Below are 13,289 nucleotides of genomic sequence, written 5' to 3'. Positions count from 1 at the left end.
AGTAACAGCATTACAGTTACCTAAGCCAAAGAAGTGACTCAGTTACAGTTTCCGAATGTAGATTGTTACAGTTACTGTTAAAAGGTAACGTCGTTACTTTTTCGTTGCTGTATAAAACTAGTAGAGGAGGACGCCGAAGGGTTGATGGACGTGCATCACGCGACGTGTGGGCGTGGCCTCGGCATACTGCCCCCCCCCCCCCCTTCACACTTTCGCCATACTTTCATCCTCCGCTTTCTTGCGGGCTCATTCGGTGGCGTCTTTGTTCTCTCGGTTATCTCGTAGCGCATCGCCGCTGGGGAGCGTCTCTGTCTGGCCGCCTCGGCGTACCGCCCTCCCCCTCACACTTTCACCACAGTTTTCTCCACCGGTGTTCGATCTTCGGTGTTCCCTTCATTCGCTCGGTTATGAGGCCGGCGACGCCACCAAACCACCGCAGCAGACCCTTAAGTGCTACGCACTAAAAGCAACAAGGTGACCGTCATGTCTCGATAAAGTTCAAAATCTTGAGCTCCTAAACACCGCTGTGCTCTTCGTTATGTAGGCACCACCGCAACTGAGGCAGCGCATAGTCGGTAAAGCGGCAGTTCAGTTGCGACTAGAGCCAGCGAACGCTTCTGTCTCTTTTCAGTTCATCAACCTTTTTTTCTGTGGGCACAGCTCCGTGTGAGCAGTCTGCGTGGTGGAAGCTTCAGGCTTCGATTTTAGCGGTAAATCTCAACTATCATGGTGACACGCCGTGTCGTACGCTCGTCGAGACTCTTAACAAATTCAAGCAGGGAGACTTGTTGCGGATTAATAACAATGCTGTTCTTGTGATATTTGTTTGATTGGAAATTCGGTTATAATTGGATTTTTGCGGTCCCCACGGACTTCGTATTACCGGGAGTCAGCTGAACCAAGAAAAATCCTGCAGGGCACTTTCTTTTCTCGTCTTTTTTTTACTGCACTTATACAAGACTATTTATACTGGCGATGGCGAAGTAGGATCATTACCTTTGCGCTTTCATGGAGACCTTTCCATATAACAATGAACACGATGAACCACGAGACTAGGAGATAAAGGGCCAGTTGTGGACGCACGGTTCCTGTCTCATGCAGTCCAGAAGAGATGCCCAATACGTGGTTCCTGAAAGGGCAACAAGCAAAACTTACTGAATGTGTAAAAAAGAAATCAACGCGACAACACAGCATGGTGCACTGCTATCCTGCAGTTTTCTATGGGGGGTGAGAAAAAATCAAAGCTTAGTTTTTACGTCAATGATCCTGGAAAAACGTGCACTGGGACACCATGGAAATGTGCACAGTGATTACACCAACTTCGACAGGTAAGAAATACAGTGCCATTAAAACTGCTGCCAATGAAGGCTTTCTTTTTCGATTTCCAATGTTGGCCCGAGGCATTTCGTTGTCACTGCGCACACCTATACGTGTGTCTTCAGCTGTTGCAAACAGGTGCACGCACCGCATGCCACTGCGTATACATGTGTTGTTTCAACTGCACGGGTACTAGCATCATCTTTTCAGTCAGTGAAATGCTTCTTCACTGTTTAGTTGCCATCTTAAATAGCAGGTCAAAGTCACTGTCAGGCTGTCCTCCCTCCAACTCAAGTATTCTCACTGTGTCCTGCTATTGTGCATCCTCACAGTGGCCATGCCACGCGTGTACGGTTTGGGTGGATTTCGCATATACGAGCGCAACATCCCGGTTGTCCCATCCTCTACTCCGGTGACATTAATGCTCCTCACCCTGCCTTGGGCTATGACATAGCGAGTGCACGAGGTTCAGATCTCCTCAAGATCATGGAGCATGCTCGCTTCACTCTACCTAAAGACGAGCTGCACTCAAATTTTCCTCAACGTAAAAATAATGTCATCTAATAGTGCACATAAAAAGAGTGCTAACTGCAAAACACTACGTTTTAAACAGGAACGTGGGCAACGCAAACGGCTCGTGAAGATTGGCATTTTCGGAACCACAACTGGAAGAAAAGGCGACCATTACCGGCGGCCGGACGTGACGTAGGTGATGGAACGGAAGCGGGGTGCCGGTGCCGATGGTCGCTCGCAGCAGTCTCCAAATGCGCGTGGTGGTGTCACGTTTCAAACTTTTATTTCTACAGAACTTCTGCTAACATTTTGCTGATGCTAAGGAAGTTAGGCGAAATTGCGACTTCGTGATGCTATCAACCGAGATGTAGTGGGCTGTCGGAAGTGGTTTTTTTTTGCCTTTGGAATACTTTCCGGAGCAGCAATCCCTGGCATTGGTAGTAAAAAAGCAGGACCAGATTTACAACGCTGTTTGCTCTATGGTATCGAAAAGCAGCTTAGCCGGCGCCTTGGCTATCAACCCGTTTCTTTTTTTTTTCTTGTTTTAGGGCTCGGGCTGTCAGCGCCTGATGTCGTCGTCGTAACCGTCGTCTCATGTAGTCACGCTACTAAAACACTGGGGCACGCGTTTACGCATCGCGCTAGAATGTAACGCGTATTTAAAAAAAAACACCGGGACGCTGGAACGCTTCGTAACGCGTACTAAAAAAAAAAAAACAACACCGGGACACTGGTTTACGCCTCGCGCTAGAACGCTTCGTGCTTCAAAGACGAGAGTTTTACAGCAAAGCTGTATACCTCTGCCCCCCAATGGTTTAATCTCCGTTGGCAAAAACGCCAAGGCACCGAGAATACACTTATACACTGCATGCTTCACCCTCCCCAGGTTTCACGTTAGTGGAGGTGGCCCAAAATTTTTCGCTCTCTCGCTCACGGTTCCCACCTTCTTTGTTGCTTACCATTCAGTTTTTACCTTACATTGCATTCTGTTTTGGTGCTGTACAAATGCGAAAAGGTTTCAGAGCAAGGACCAAATGGCGCGTTCCAAACTGCGCAGTAAGGTGCCGGCACGTGCGGAATGAAAAGCAAGCACACAAAAAAAAAAATTGGCCGCATATCTGCTCCTTCCATTGCAAATGTCGTCAAAAGACGATAGTCTCTATCGACTTTTGCCAAGTAAATGCCTCCCTTCGCTTCCCCGCTCACCTCTCATGTTGTTCCTGTTGCGTCGCGCTCCTCCCAAGGTAAATACGCCAAAGGTTTGCTTAAATCATTTTAAATTTCCAACGTTCCACTGCTCCAAACCGGGTGTCTCGATGCCAACGCTGCCGTACGGCGAAGACACGTGTGAATCGAGGCGCCCTACTTCAACGTTTATAGAACCGCGTTTCCCTAGTCCACGTGCGTTCCAAGCAGAACGTGGAACCTATCTAGTGGAACCTTTCATAACTTTTGCCACTTGATTTCTTCAAATGCCGCCAGAAGCTATATGGCGCGGGCGACAGCAGGCGACGGCGGAGTGATATTTTTTTCTTCAGTTGATGAAGTATTTAATCTTACCAAAATCAAATATGTACGATTTTTTTATAAAGGAACGCTGCAAATATCACTTCTGTATTAATTTGTTGTCTTATATATGCGTAATGTCTTGTTGTTCTTCAACAATATTGAGAAGTCTGAACATTACACCGGACTTAGACGGGCACATTTAGCTGTGACTATATAAGACTATTACTTTGGCCGGGTGGCTGAATCGAGTCACAGACAGACAAACGGACAGACAGACAGACATACAGACATACAGATCGACCAAAAATTCCCCGCATTTCCCCGAGGGGAAGAATGTGAAAGTGCGAATGCAGGAGTTGAATTTGCGCGGTTCGGTAATGTTCGCGAAAGAGAGATCACACACACACACACACACACACACACACACACACACACACACACACACACACACACACACACACACACACACACACACACACACACACACACACTACAAAGAAAGAAAGATGCATTTATTCACAGACACCTATTTGTGTTGTCGTTTTACTTGATTGCTAGAGCGGATCTCAGCTTTGAAATTTCGTGTCAGTACTCCTTTAAGCGGGTGCATTAGCCCTTCTCACGCCCGATTCCTGGCCAATCCCCCACGTGGGTATGTGCCATGTCAGCGGCCAGGCAGCGCGCGCCCATCTCCCCCCGTTGCCAAGGAAGACGAGGAGATTCCTGGCCAATCCCCCACGTGGGTATGTGCCATGTCAGCGGCCAGGCAGCGCGCGCCCATCTCCCCCCGTTGCCAAGGAAGACGAGGAGCGCGTGCACCCGCAGCTGTTGCTATGTGGACGGACGGCGGTCACCGGAATTCAGGGTCGCTTATAAATTGCATTCGCACTTAAAAGAAAACTCCCACCTCCCCTCGCGGGAACCCCTGTGTAGATGCGACGCATAGGCGGAGCGGCGAAGGGACCGCGTTTTATAGCGCACATAACGTTGAGGGGACTGCGTAAGCCGGTCCCAGTCGATGACGACGTAGGCGTACTTGTAAAGCGGCGTGGACTCTAGGTGTTTGAGCCAAGCGTGGATGTTGCTTCGCCGGAGAACGGCACACCGGTTATATGCGCAGCGCGCCCGAAGGAGAGGAAACCACGGACGAGAGAGTACTGCACATGCGCCGGCCCCAGCGCATCTGCCGCGGCTATGACGCAACACAATCCAACACAATCCACTTTAATCCAATCCAATCCTAATACAATCCAATCCAAGCCAAGCAAAGCCAATACAATCGAATCCAATCCAATGCCCCTCGCGAGAGAGTGTTCGCTATCGGAGAGGAGAGGGGGTGAGCGGCGGAGAGCGCAGCTGGCGCGGCGAGGAGAATGGGGGAGGGGTGGACAACGCCGACGACGACAACGACGACGACGCCGGAGGGACAAGGCGAGTGAATCAGATGCTCTGCATCTAAAATTTCTGGGTTTAAGTAGCCCAAGAAAGACTATCGTCTTTAAAAACCTCCCACTCGCGCTGTTTCAGGCAGGGGGTGCGCAAGCACTGCGAAAGCGTATTTGAAATGCGTTGGACAAACCTCCGTTCAATTCATCAGGTGGGGAGCGAGACAGGGTGGCGATTGGCGCGATGGGTGGTAGCAGTGAGCGGATAACGGCGCCACAGCCCATTATCAATTTATGGCGAATCACTGCTCTGCATTTCCAACACCTTTCAAGTTGAGTGGAACGGCTGTAATTTTTTTCTAGCTATGCCGCCATGCCCGGAAAAGTCCTAAAACCAGTCGAACACCAATCCTCACGACCTGCTTTGGAGTGAGCTGGAAGCCGAGCGGCGAAAAAGGAGAGAACAGAGCGTGGTGAGCGCGCAGTCGCTGACCTTGCAAACTGAGCAGCCAGCGTGAGATAAAACGAGTTGCTAGTTTCTTGAAAGTTGGGTTCAGAAACCAACCGTGCGTTCACGAGCGCCGATTGAAAAGAAAAAAAAATTAGCGCCACCATCATCATCACGAACAGCATCCTGCCTTCATCATCATCAGCGATGCGTGGCCCCGAGCACGAGCCGAGCCACGCAACAGATCGAACATGACTGCTCGCCTGGTCGGTCGCATCTCCACGTCCCAATTCCTACAGATTCAATGCCGTTGTTCGTGCATTGACGTGCGATAGGCGCATATGGTCGGGCAGCCACGTCTGAGTGGAGGAGCGACTCGTGCGACGCTGCGAGGAATTTTCTGAAGGAGCGCGTAAAGACGCACCAGTGTATTTTGCTCCAGAAGCTGACTGGCCCCCCGCCCCAGCTGCTGCCTGACCTGAGGACAAAGTACGGGAACTCCGTCAAGTCCCTCAAGGCTTTCCTGCGGCAGTTCCCGAAGGTGTTTGCCATCCGCAACCACAGGAACGTCTCCATGCTGACCAAAAGCCGCCACCCGGCTTCGTCGCTTACCGGCAGCGTGGAGAGCCCCACTGGTAAAGCATCGGACAGCGGTACGAACGAAAAGGACATCACCTGCCTGACTGATGTCAAGGTCACCGTGTACCGCATATTCATCGTTTGCGGCTTCATCTCCATCGAGTCACCCGTCAAGACTAGCCTCCACTTCGACGTTCAAGTCTTTGAGTGTGCCGACCACACCAGCCTGCCATCGTCCGGGCTGCAGGTGGGGGACAGCGCCATCTTTGACGCCAACGTAGAACCCAAAGACTGCGCAGCCAGGTTCCGATCGCCACCCGCGTCACTCGTGCCACCATGCAAAGCCTGTCATCGTCGGCTCGCCAACTTCTCCAGCAAGCGGGGACGAGCAACGCAAAATACATGCGCTACCCTGGAGCATACAAGCCGTCGTCTACCTGTGAAGCGGCTCCAGACCTATCGTTCTTCAGGTGTGAACGACGAGGTGCTCCTTCGGCTGGCCACAACAAATGAGGAGGAGATCACTGCGAAGAAGTAGAGGCTACGAGTCGTCCTCCATGACGGTGGCGTACCCACCGTTGGCGAAGACCCTTTTCCATTCCCGTCCTCAAAGCAAGATGAACCTGTTACGGTCCTGGGGAGCTCTCGCACGCAGACCATCTGGACAGCAGGAATTATTTCCGAAAAGCTGTGCATCAATTGATGGGCTTTTCAGTTGGTGGCAATCCAGCCTTCCTTCAGGACTGCTTATACGACGTAATGTTACAGTTCTCGTGTAATTCGTCTTTACCCCCCTGTTTGTTTTCCAGAAATTTAATTGCTATTTGAAGAACGTTGGAAGACGCATCTGCTCTGAAAAAAGCAAACGGGCGAAGCGTCTCATTGTGCGGTCTTTCAAATGCTGTCCACATGTGCCATTTGAATGTGAGGGAAATGCCGCTGCGATAACGTTGTTGTGAAAATATTGCAGCTTTTGAACTGGATTCCGAACTGTTGCTGCGCTGTTTTTCAATCTCTATTTCTCTCTAGTCAGTATCGGTGCTTGTGCAAAGGGCGGACTAAGCGAGACAGAGCGCGGCTTCTTTAATCATTTATATCAAGAGCAATTAATGATTGACCCTGCTACTACTAATAAATAAATGATTTACCTTAATTACCACTGAGCCCATTTCGTATCGGTGTGTGAGAAGGCATTCATGTCCAATTTCACGCCGCTGATTGATTCCTGGAGTTTCGCGTGGCGATTAACGTTTTCGAGCTTATACGTATGGCGTGTTTGTCTCGTTCTTAAGGTGTGTCTTGCTATTCACAGTACATACGCTAGCATGTTGGCTATAGACCGGAATCATCTGACGGAACTGCCCCGGTGCTCTGCGTAGCGGGAGGGTTCTTATACCTTTCACTGCCTGAGCATGGCCTCCGTGAACGCGCGCGGGGTGATCTCGGAGGCCGTGGCCTGAGACTCTTTGCCCCTCAGTACGCTTCCGAGTCCCGCTTTTGCTGTCTCCTTGCGAGTTGCCCCACGGCGCTTTCTTTCGCCAAATATTAAGAATAATGCCGACGAGGGCGGATCTAGCAGCCTGCGCCTTCGCTCGTTTTGCTGCAGCCTTCCGCTCATTTTCTCATCTGTGGTGTACTTGCGCGGAGGGCCGCGTTTCAATGCTAGAGTGGTTGCGGCCACCGACAGTGTAGAAGGTTTTAAACTCAATGGTGTTGCCAACACGTACTGCCACGCAAAGCCGCCTGGCTTGCTGCAGACAGTTGCCACCAGAATACAGAGCGCATCCTATGGAACGTGTCGCTGCCGATGAAAAATTCCCTGGTGTTGTCCACCAGCGTGTGGTTCCTTGTGTTGTGGGTTTGCCAGCCCACCTGAGGGGCAGGTTGTCATGCTCGCTGAGTCATAGAGTTTCATACTTATTAGTATGAAACTCTATGCGTTGAGTAGGTTGTGCGTTTACATTGACGTTTATAACACCGACAAGTAGAACTACATTCAAAAGCTCTTAAAGGGGCCCTGAAAGGCATTTTGAGCTAACTAAATTGACTAGCGCAATCGTTAGATTGGGTCGTCAACATCATCTGTGCCAAGTATTACTCTTTTACGAGCAACGGAAAGCTCACTTTTGTTGCAAAGTTTGTCGTTTTTTTCTCGCCCTTCCCTTCGTGTTTTTGGACGCCGCCATCTTCACATGTCTACGTCATCAATTCCCAGATGTTCGTCATGAGCTAGACATCCTGCTATTGGGCGGCTTTTTCACGCACTTCCGGCAAAGAGATGAGTCGTCTGCTCAGCGTCAGCTCGCCGGCTGATCTGCCAGCGGAGTGCCGGAGTGCTTGGACATTTTACGACAAACGAAACAAGTGTAAACAAACGCTTAACCGTTTGTATTAAATGCAACAGGGCCATAACACGACATGGATATTCTCTTACTTGAGTACGTTCCATAAAGAAAGTGTTGAAGCCCCGTGGCACTTCTTTCTTTCAATCGCAGAGAACGCCCTGAGCCGAATGCCCGGGTTTGCCGCATACATTTTATTCAACTTCCAAACAATCCAGAGATGCGTTTCGAACGAACACAACGTCACAACATGCGTTGCAAGTCCGAACCGCGATTGAAAGACGATGGTTGCCTCCTCCTGCCCCTCGTAAATTCGGCACTCACCTCGCGCGCGGTTTGCGGGGACGAAGAGCAAGTCACTTAACTCTGGCGCACAAGCCGAGATGGCTTTTAGCCACGCACACTGCACATACCCCATGCGAGGTTGAGTCGTACGCCGCTTGAGAAAGATAATCCAGACCATGGGAAGCACTATCCACCTGCAGAAGCACAACGTCGCATTTCATCGCGAAACAAAGGCGTCCACAACACACACACCATCGCCTGCTGTAATGCCAAACGCATCTCGCACTTCCAAATGGGAGTGAGTGATATGCCTGCAGTGCCCATATGCCGCAATGTGGGGCCCCAAGCTGAACCGGGATCACGCAACCGTAACTGACATCCAGCGCGGTTTGTGCCTTGTTGCCAGGGCAACCGATGTTTGATATTGTCAAAGAAATGGTGCTCGCTCCAGCGCTAGAAAGCTCAGAGCTGCGGCGGAGCATGTTTTGCCAACGTTGCCACTCTCCACCACGCGTCGCCCCAAGCTGAACTGGCGTTTTGTGCACGGGTTCTGTATCGGTTTAAAATGTCTTTTTCACATGCCGCCGCCAGGAATTACCACCGCCACAAAATAAGACCCGGCACCAGCGGGGCCACATCTGATACGGCGCTTTTTGGATAAACAGTGCGCTGTGCATCCAAGGGAGCGAGCGCAGGATCCTCCCCGCGCGGCTGCGAGTTCGCCGCCGATAAAAAGTCGCGTGCCGCCGATAGCAAAGTTCTGCAGCAACGTACACCGCGAAAGGGCAAGGCCAGGCCGCCGCACACATGGGACCAGATTTTTCGTTCGCTTTTCCAGCCTTGAGCGGAGTGCGGGATTCATGGTGTCAACAAAGCTTGTCCGTAGCAGACGGCTGTGTGAGCAGCGCAATAGCGGAAGTACGTCACCGCGGAGGAGCGCAGCATCATGGGAGGGAAGGCTCGCTCGCCGTCAACAGCGGAGAGTAAGTTGAAAGGAGGAGGAAACGCGGCGCGACGATAATGCGCGGTTTTTGATTTACGATTTCTTAGCTAATACTCATCGCTTCAACAAAATTCTTGCGGGAGGAGATTGCTGATACATTGCTTTATTTGGTTACATGTACATCCACGCATCGGCGGAAGGTATTTCAGGATCCCTTTAAAGCGAAGATTTCGTTAGTTTTTCAATCGGCTTCGCGGGGTGAGGGGAGCTTCTGTTGCTGCTTTTTTTTTCTTATATAATCTTCTGGGGGAACTCATCCGTGCATGGGCGGCGGTCAGTCATGAACTATGTTTGCTGTGTATCATGCGTGCAGAATCCTTTGTGAATATTCGACAATAACTTTCACCTCGCTTCACATCAAGGATCGAATTGTAAAAAGGCACTGAAACGCGAAAAAGTTAGCTATCTACCGTGGTATGCCAATTTTACCTTCTAAATGTGCAGTTCAATATAACATGTATACTTTCAGGTAAACTAAATCTAACAATAAAAAGTAAGTATTTTTGTTTTAGATTGAAAACAGTGTAATTACCATATGGCTGTGGAGCAGTTTCGTTAGCTTTCGCACTTCGCGAAGACGACGGCCCATCTTTGTGCGGATATATTTGTTGACACGAGCAAGGCTGGTTTTAGTTCACTTGGCGAGGGAGGTAAAAGTCGCACAGATGTTTATACCGGAGCGTAGAACAACTCAAGTTTGGCCGTCCAACTTTTGGAAATGTCTAAAGTGGAGGTGGCTTGGGGCCAGCCAAGGTACAGCAAATATTGCCCGCAGGAGTGCAAGGGTTCAATGATTTAGGAAAGAATTCTGTGGCATATTCTGTGGCATATGCAATAGGAATTATAAGAATTCTGTAATAGGAAAGAATTCTGTGGCATATGCAATAGGAATTATAAGTCAACAGGTAAGTGCGCGTTTTGCGCTATTGTTATGAGTTAATAAATGAATTAATTTATTCATACAGAAGAGGTCGAACGCTTCATGTTGGGGAAAGGGAAGGGGGAAAAAGGGGAAAAAGCTGTGGAGGAGGGGTGGAAACGGCGAAGAAATTGCATGCCATTGCCACCTTCAACACCCAGTCCAAGACTTTGTTTTGGGTTGTAGGCGTTGAGCTATGGCAGCCTCCGACTGCTCAGACGTAGTTATTTGGATGCATTTATGAGGGAGCCGTCTGGGAATCCCCGCATTAAGTGTTGCCTATTGATAACTAACCTACTCAAGTTGCATATTCAAGTAATGAGACGCATAAGCTTGATATCTAGGTCACGTTTTGACCTTGAAAATGAGGCCTGTTATTGACTAATCTACTCAGAATTCTTATCCTGGTTGGAGATATATAGCCTTGAGGTCTGAATCAAGTTTTGAACGGCGTGTGACTTTGGTGGGGTTCACATGCTAATAACACACGCACGCACGTACGCAGGCACGCATGCACGCACGCACACACACGCACACGCACTCGCACACGAACACGCACACCCACCTTGCCGTTCGTTTTCCAATTCCTCGAGCCATAGAACGCCTCGTGCTTATAAGACACGTTACCCTCGGAAGTTTTTGTTCTGGGAGGTCAAAAAAAATTGTTCCTGCGTGGCGTGCGAACTAAACTTTTAAAGAAGGGCGATGACCCCGCGCCGGCGCCGGTGCCCGCGGAGGCCGCAGACGCGATCGCGGAGACGCCAGCGCCATCTCTCGCCCCCGCCGCGGATCCTCCCGCGGCGAAGTGCGAGGAGGTGGCGCCGCTCGTCGGCACCTCAGCAAAGAGCAAACTGTTCGCATGGCGACGCAGTGAAACATCCCCCTCGCGAGGGGCACGATCAAATGCAGAGCATTTCCGGGGGCGCACGACGTTAAGTAGCTTTCGTTACGTTAATGTTGTTGCACTTGTGGCAACTGCTGACGAGAGAGCGCTCGTCAGCAGTAATTTGAATGAGTCAACGATATAAGGCGCGTTCGTAGCGTCCCATTCTGTGTCGGATTTGTGGCGCAGTGGGTAGAGCACCATGTACATTGCGTTCCGCCCGCAGGGTCGAGGGATCGAAACCAGGCGCCGGATAGTATTTTCTTTTATATAGTGTAGGGGGAGGGGTGCGGACAACGACGGTGCGGACTACGGCGGGACAACGCGGGTGACATCGTGAGTTACTGAAATGTTCTGCATTTAAAAGCCAGAAACGCAAATGCTTGCGGAGTTGTTAACTAACTAACTAACTAAGTAACTGACTGACTGACTGACTGACTGACTGACTGACTTACTGCAACGGCTTACTTGCACGAATGCTTTGCTCTGTGGACAGCCAATGCACTCGCCATTTGTATAAGTGCGGCACGCACACACACAGCTGGCTGGCGCCGCATCTTTTCAAAGTGCTACGAGTTGTGCCGCGCCTCCGCCAGATGGCGCCACGGGTCCCGCGACCGAGAGAAGACGCAGTGAAACATCCCCCTCGCGAGGGGCACGATCAAATGCAGAGCATTTCCGGGGGCGGACGACGTTAAGTAGTTTGCGTTACGTTAATGTTGTTGCACTTGTGGCAACTGCTGACGAGAGAGCGCTCGTCAGCAGTAATTTGAATGAGTCAACGATATAAGGCGCGTTCGTAGCGTCCCATTCTGTGTCGGCTTTGTGGCGCAGTGGGTAGAGCACCATGTACATTGCGTTCCGCCCGCAGGGTCGAGGGATGGAAACCGGGCGCCGGATAGTTTTTTTTTATATATATAGTAGGGAGGGGTGCGGACAACGACGGTGCGGACTACGGACGTCAACGCGGGTGACATCGTGAGTTACTGAAATGCTCTGCATTTAAAAATGTTTGCAGGTGGCATGTGTTCGTTTCACACATCCGCCCCGCACACGGACCACTTAGTGAAGGTCATTCGGGGAAAAGTAACTTTCCGAGAGAATCGACTGGTGGCTTGGTGGTGTCTTTATGTCCGCCCCGCACTCAGACCACCTCAAGTCCACTGAACAAGGTTGGCAGCTTTTGCGAAAGACCGGAGGGTCATGTACGTTTCTATTTGGTTTTGCTGTGGCTGAATCCATTCTTCATATGTGCGAACATAGTGTGGTTTGTGTCTCCACCTTTCTTCATCCAGCTTGTTGCGCATTCCCATATAAGGTGCTTAACGCTGGGTCTGCTGTTGTGACATAGCGTGCATGGACGGAAAGGTGGTGGCGTGGGTATGGTGCCGTCCGGTCTTTTTTTGTCAAATCGTCGCATCCAGTAAAAACTATATTTTCAAATAAAAAAGCTTTGCAAACTCGTCCCGAAGCATAGTTTGTTGGCTTTTAGTTTGTTGGCTAGTTATTGGCTAGTTGTTGGCCACTTTCTCACAAAGTCAGACGGCACTGCTCGACTCAATAAATGATTCAGCTATGCGGGCAATAACTGGTCTTCCAGCCCTCACCCCCATCCCAATACTTCAACAGGCAGCACCGATGAGCACATTTGATAAGTTAATGCATCAGCGTCGAAACGCCCTCGACCTAGATGCCGCTGCACTTGCAGCTTATATGACCGGTTCACCAGCCTCACAACTATCGAACACCACTATACGGCCCCCATGGAAGTTCCACCAAATAAGATACACGACCTGATGCCCGCATTCATCCCCGAATGGTTGGTGCTCCGATTCCGCCTTCTACGGTCGTTGCTAGTCCTTCCTTTACGTTATGTTTGTCGACGCCACTGCTTCAAATACACTCCTTCATACCGCTCTACTTTGACTATGGCTTCCGGACGTGCACCTACATTACCACGGAGAAGTGGCCAGCAGCGCAGGCAAAACTCCTTGCCATTCATCCCACACTCTATACCCCCCTGCGCAATTACTGCGGCCAACGCGCCACTCTATATCATATGGTCTGGGAGTGCCAGAATAACCCAGGCTTGAAACCAATTCCCAG

The 13,289-nt window shown here is 50.4% G+C and overlaps 1 protein-coding gene across 1 annotated transcript in view; it reads right to left on the bottom strand.

Moving 5' to 3' along the window:
* LOC144151721 (sodium- and chloride-dependent GABA transporter 1-like) overlaps positions 1 to 13,289 on the bottom strand; it is a 47,665-nt gene that overhangs the window by 19,172 nt on the left and 15,204 nt on the right. The window contains exon 6 of the mRNA XM_077682843.1: positions 997 to 1,129. Coding sequence (XP_077538969.1) covers positions 997 to 1,129 — 133 coding nt within the window. The remainder of the gene's footprint in view (positions 1 to 996; positions 1,130 to 13,289) is intronic.

This window comes from Haemaphysalis longicornis, unplaced genomic scaffold (assembly GCF_048455015.1).
Source record: "Haemaphysalis longicornis isolate Haplotype H1 unplaced genomic scaffold, Haemaphysalis longicornis Haplotype H1 scaffold_9, whole genome shotgun sequence".
NCBI lineage: Eukaryota > Metazoa > Arthropoda > Arachnida > Ixodida > Ixodidae > Haemaphysalis > Haemaphysalis longicornis.
The sequence above is the reverse complement of the archived record's forward strand: the minus strand, read 5'-3'. Positions and strand labels throughout refer to the sequence as shown.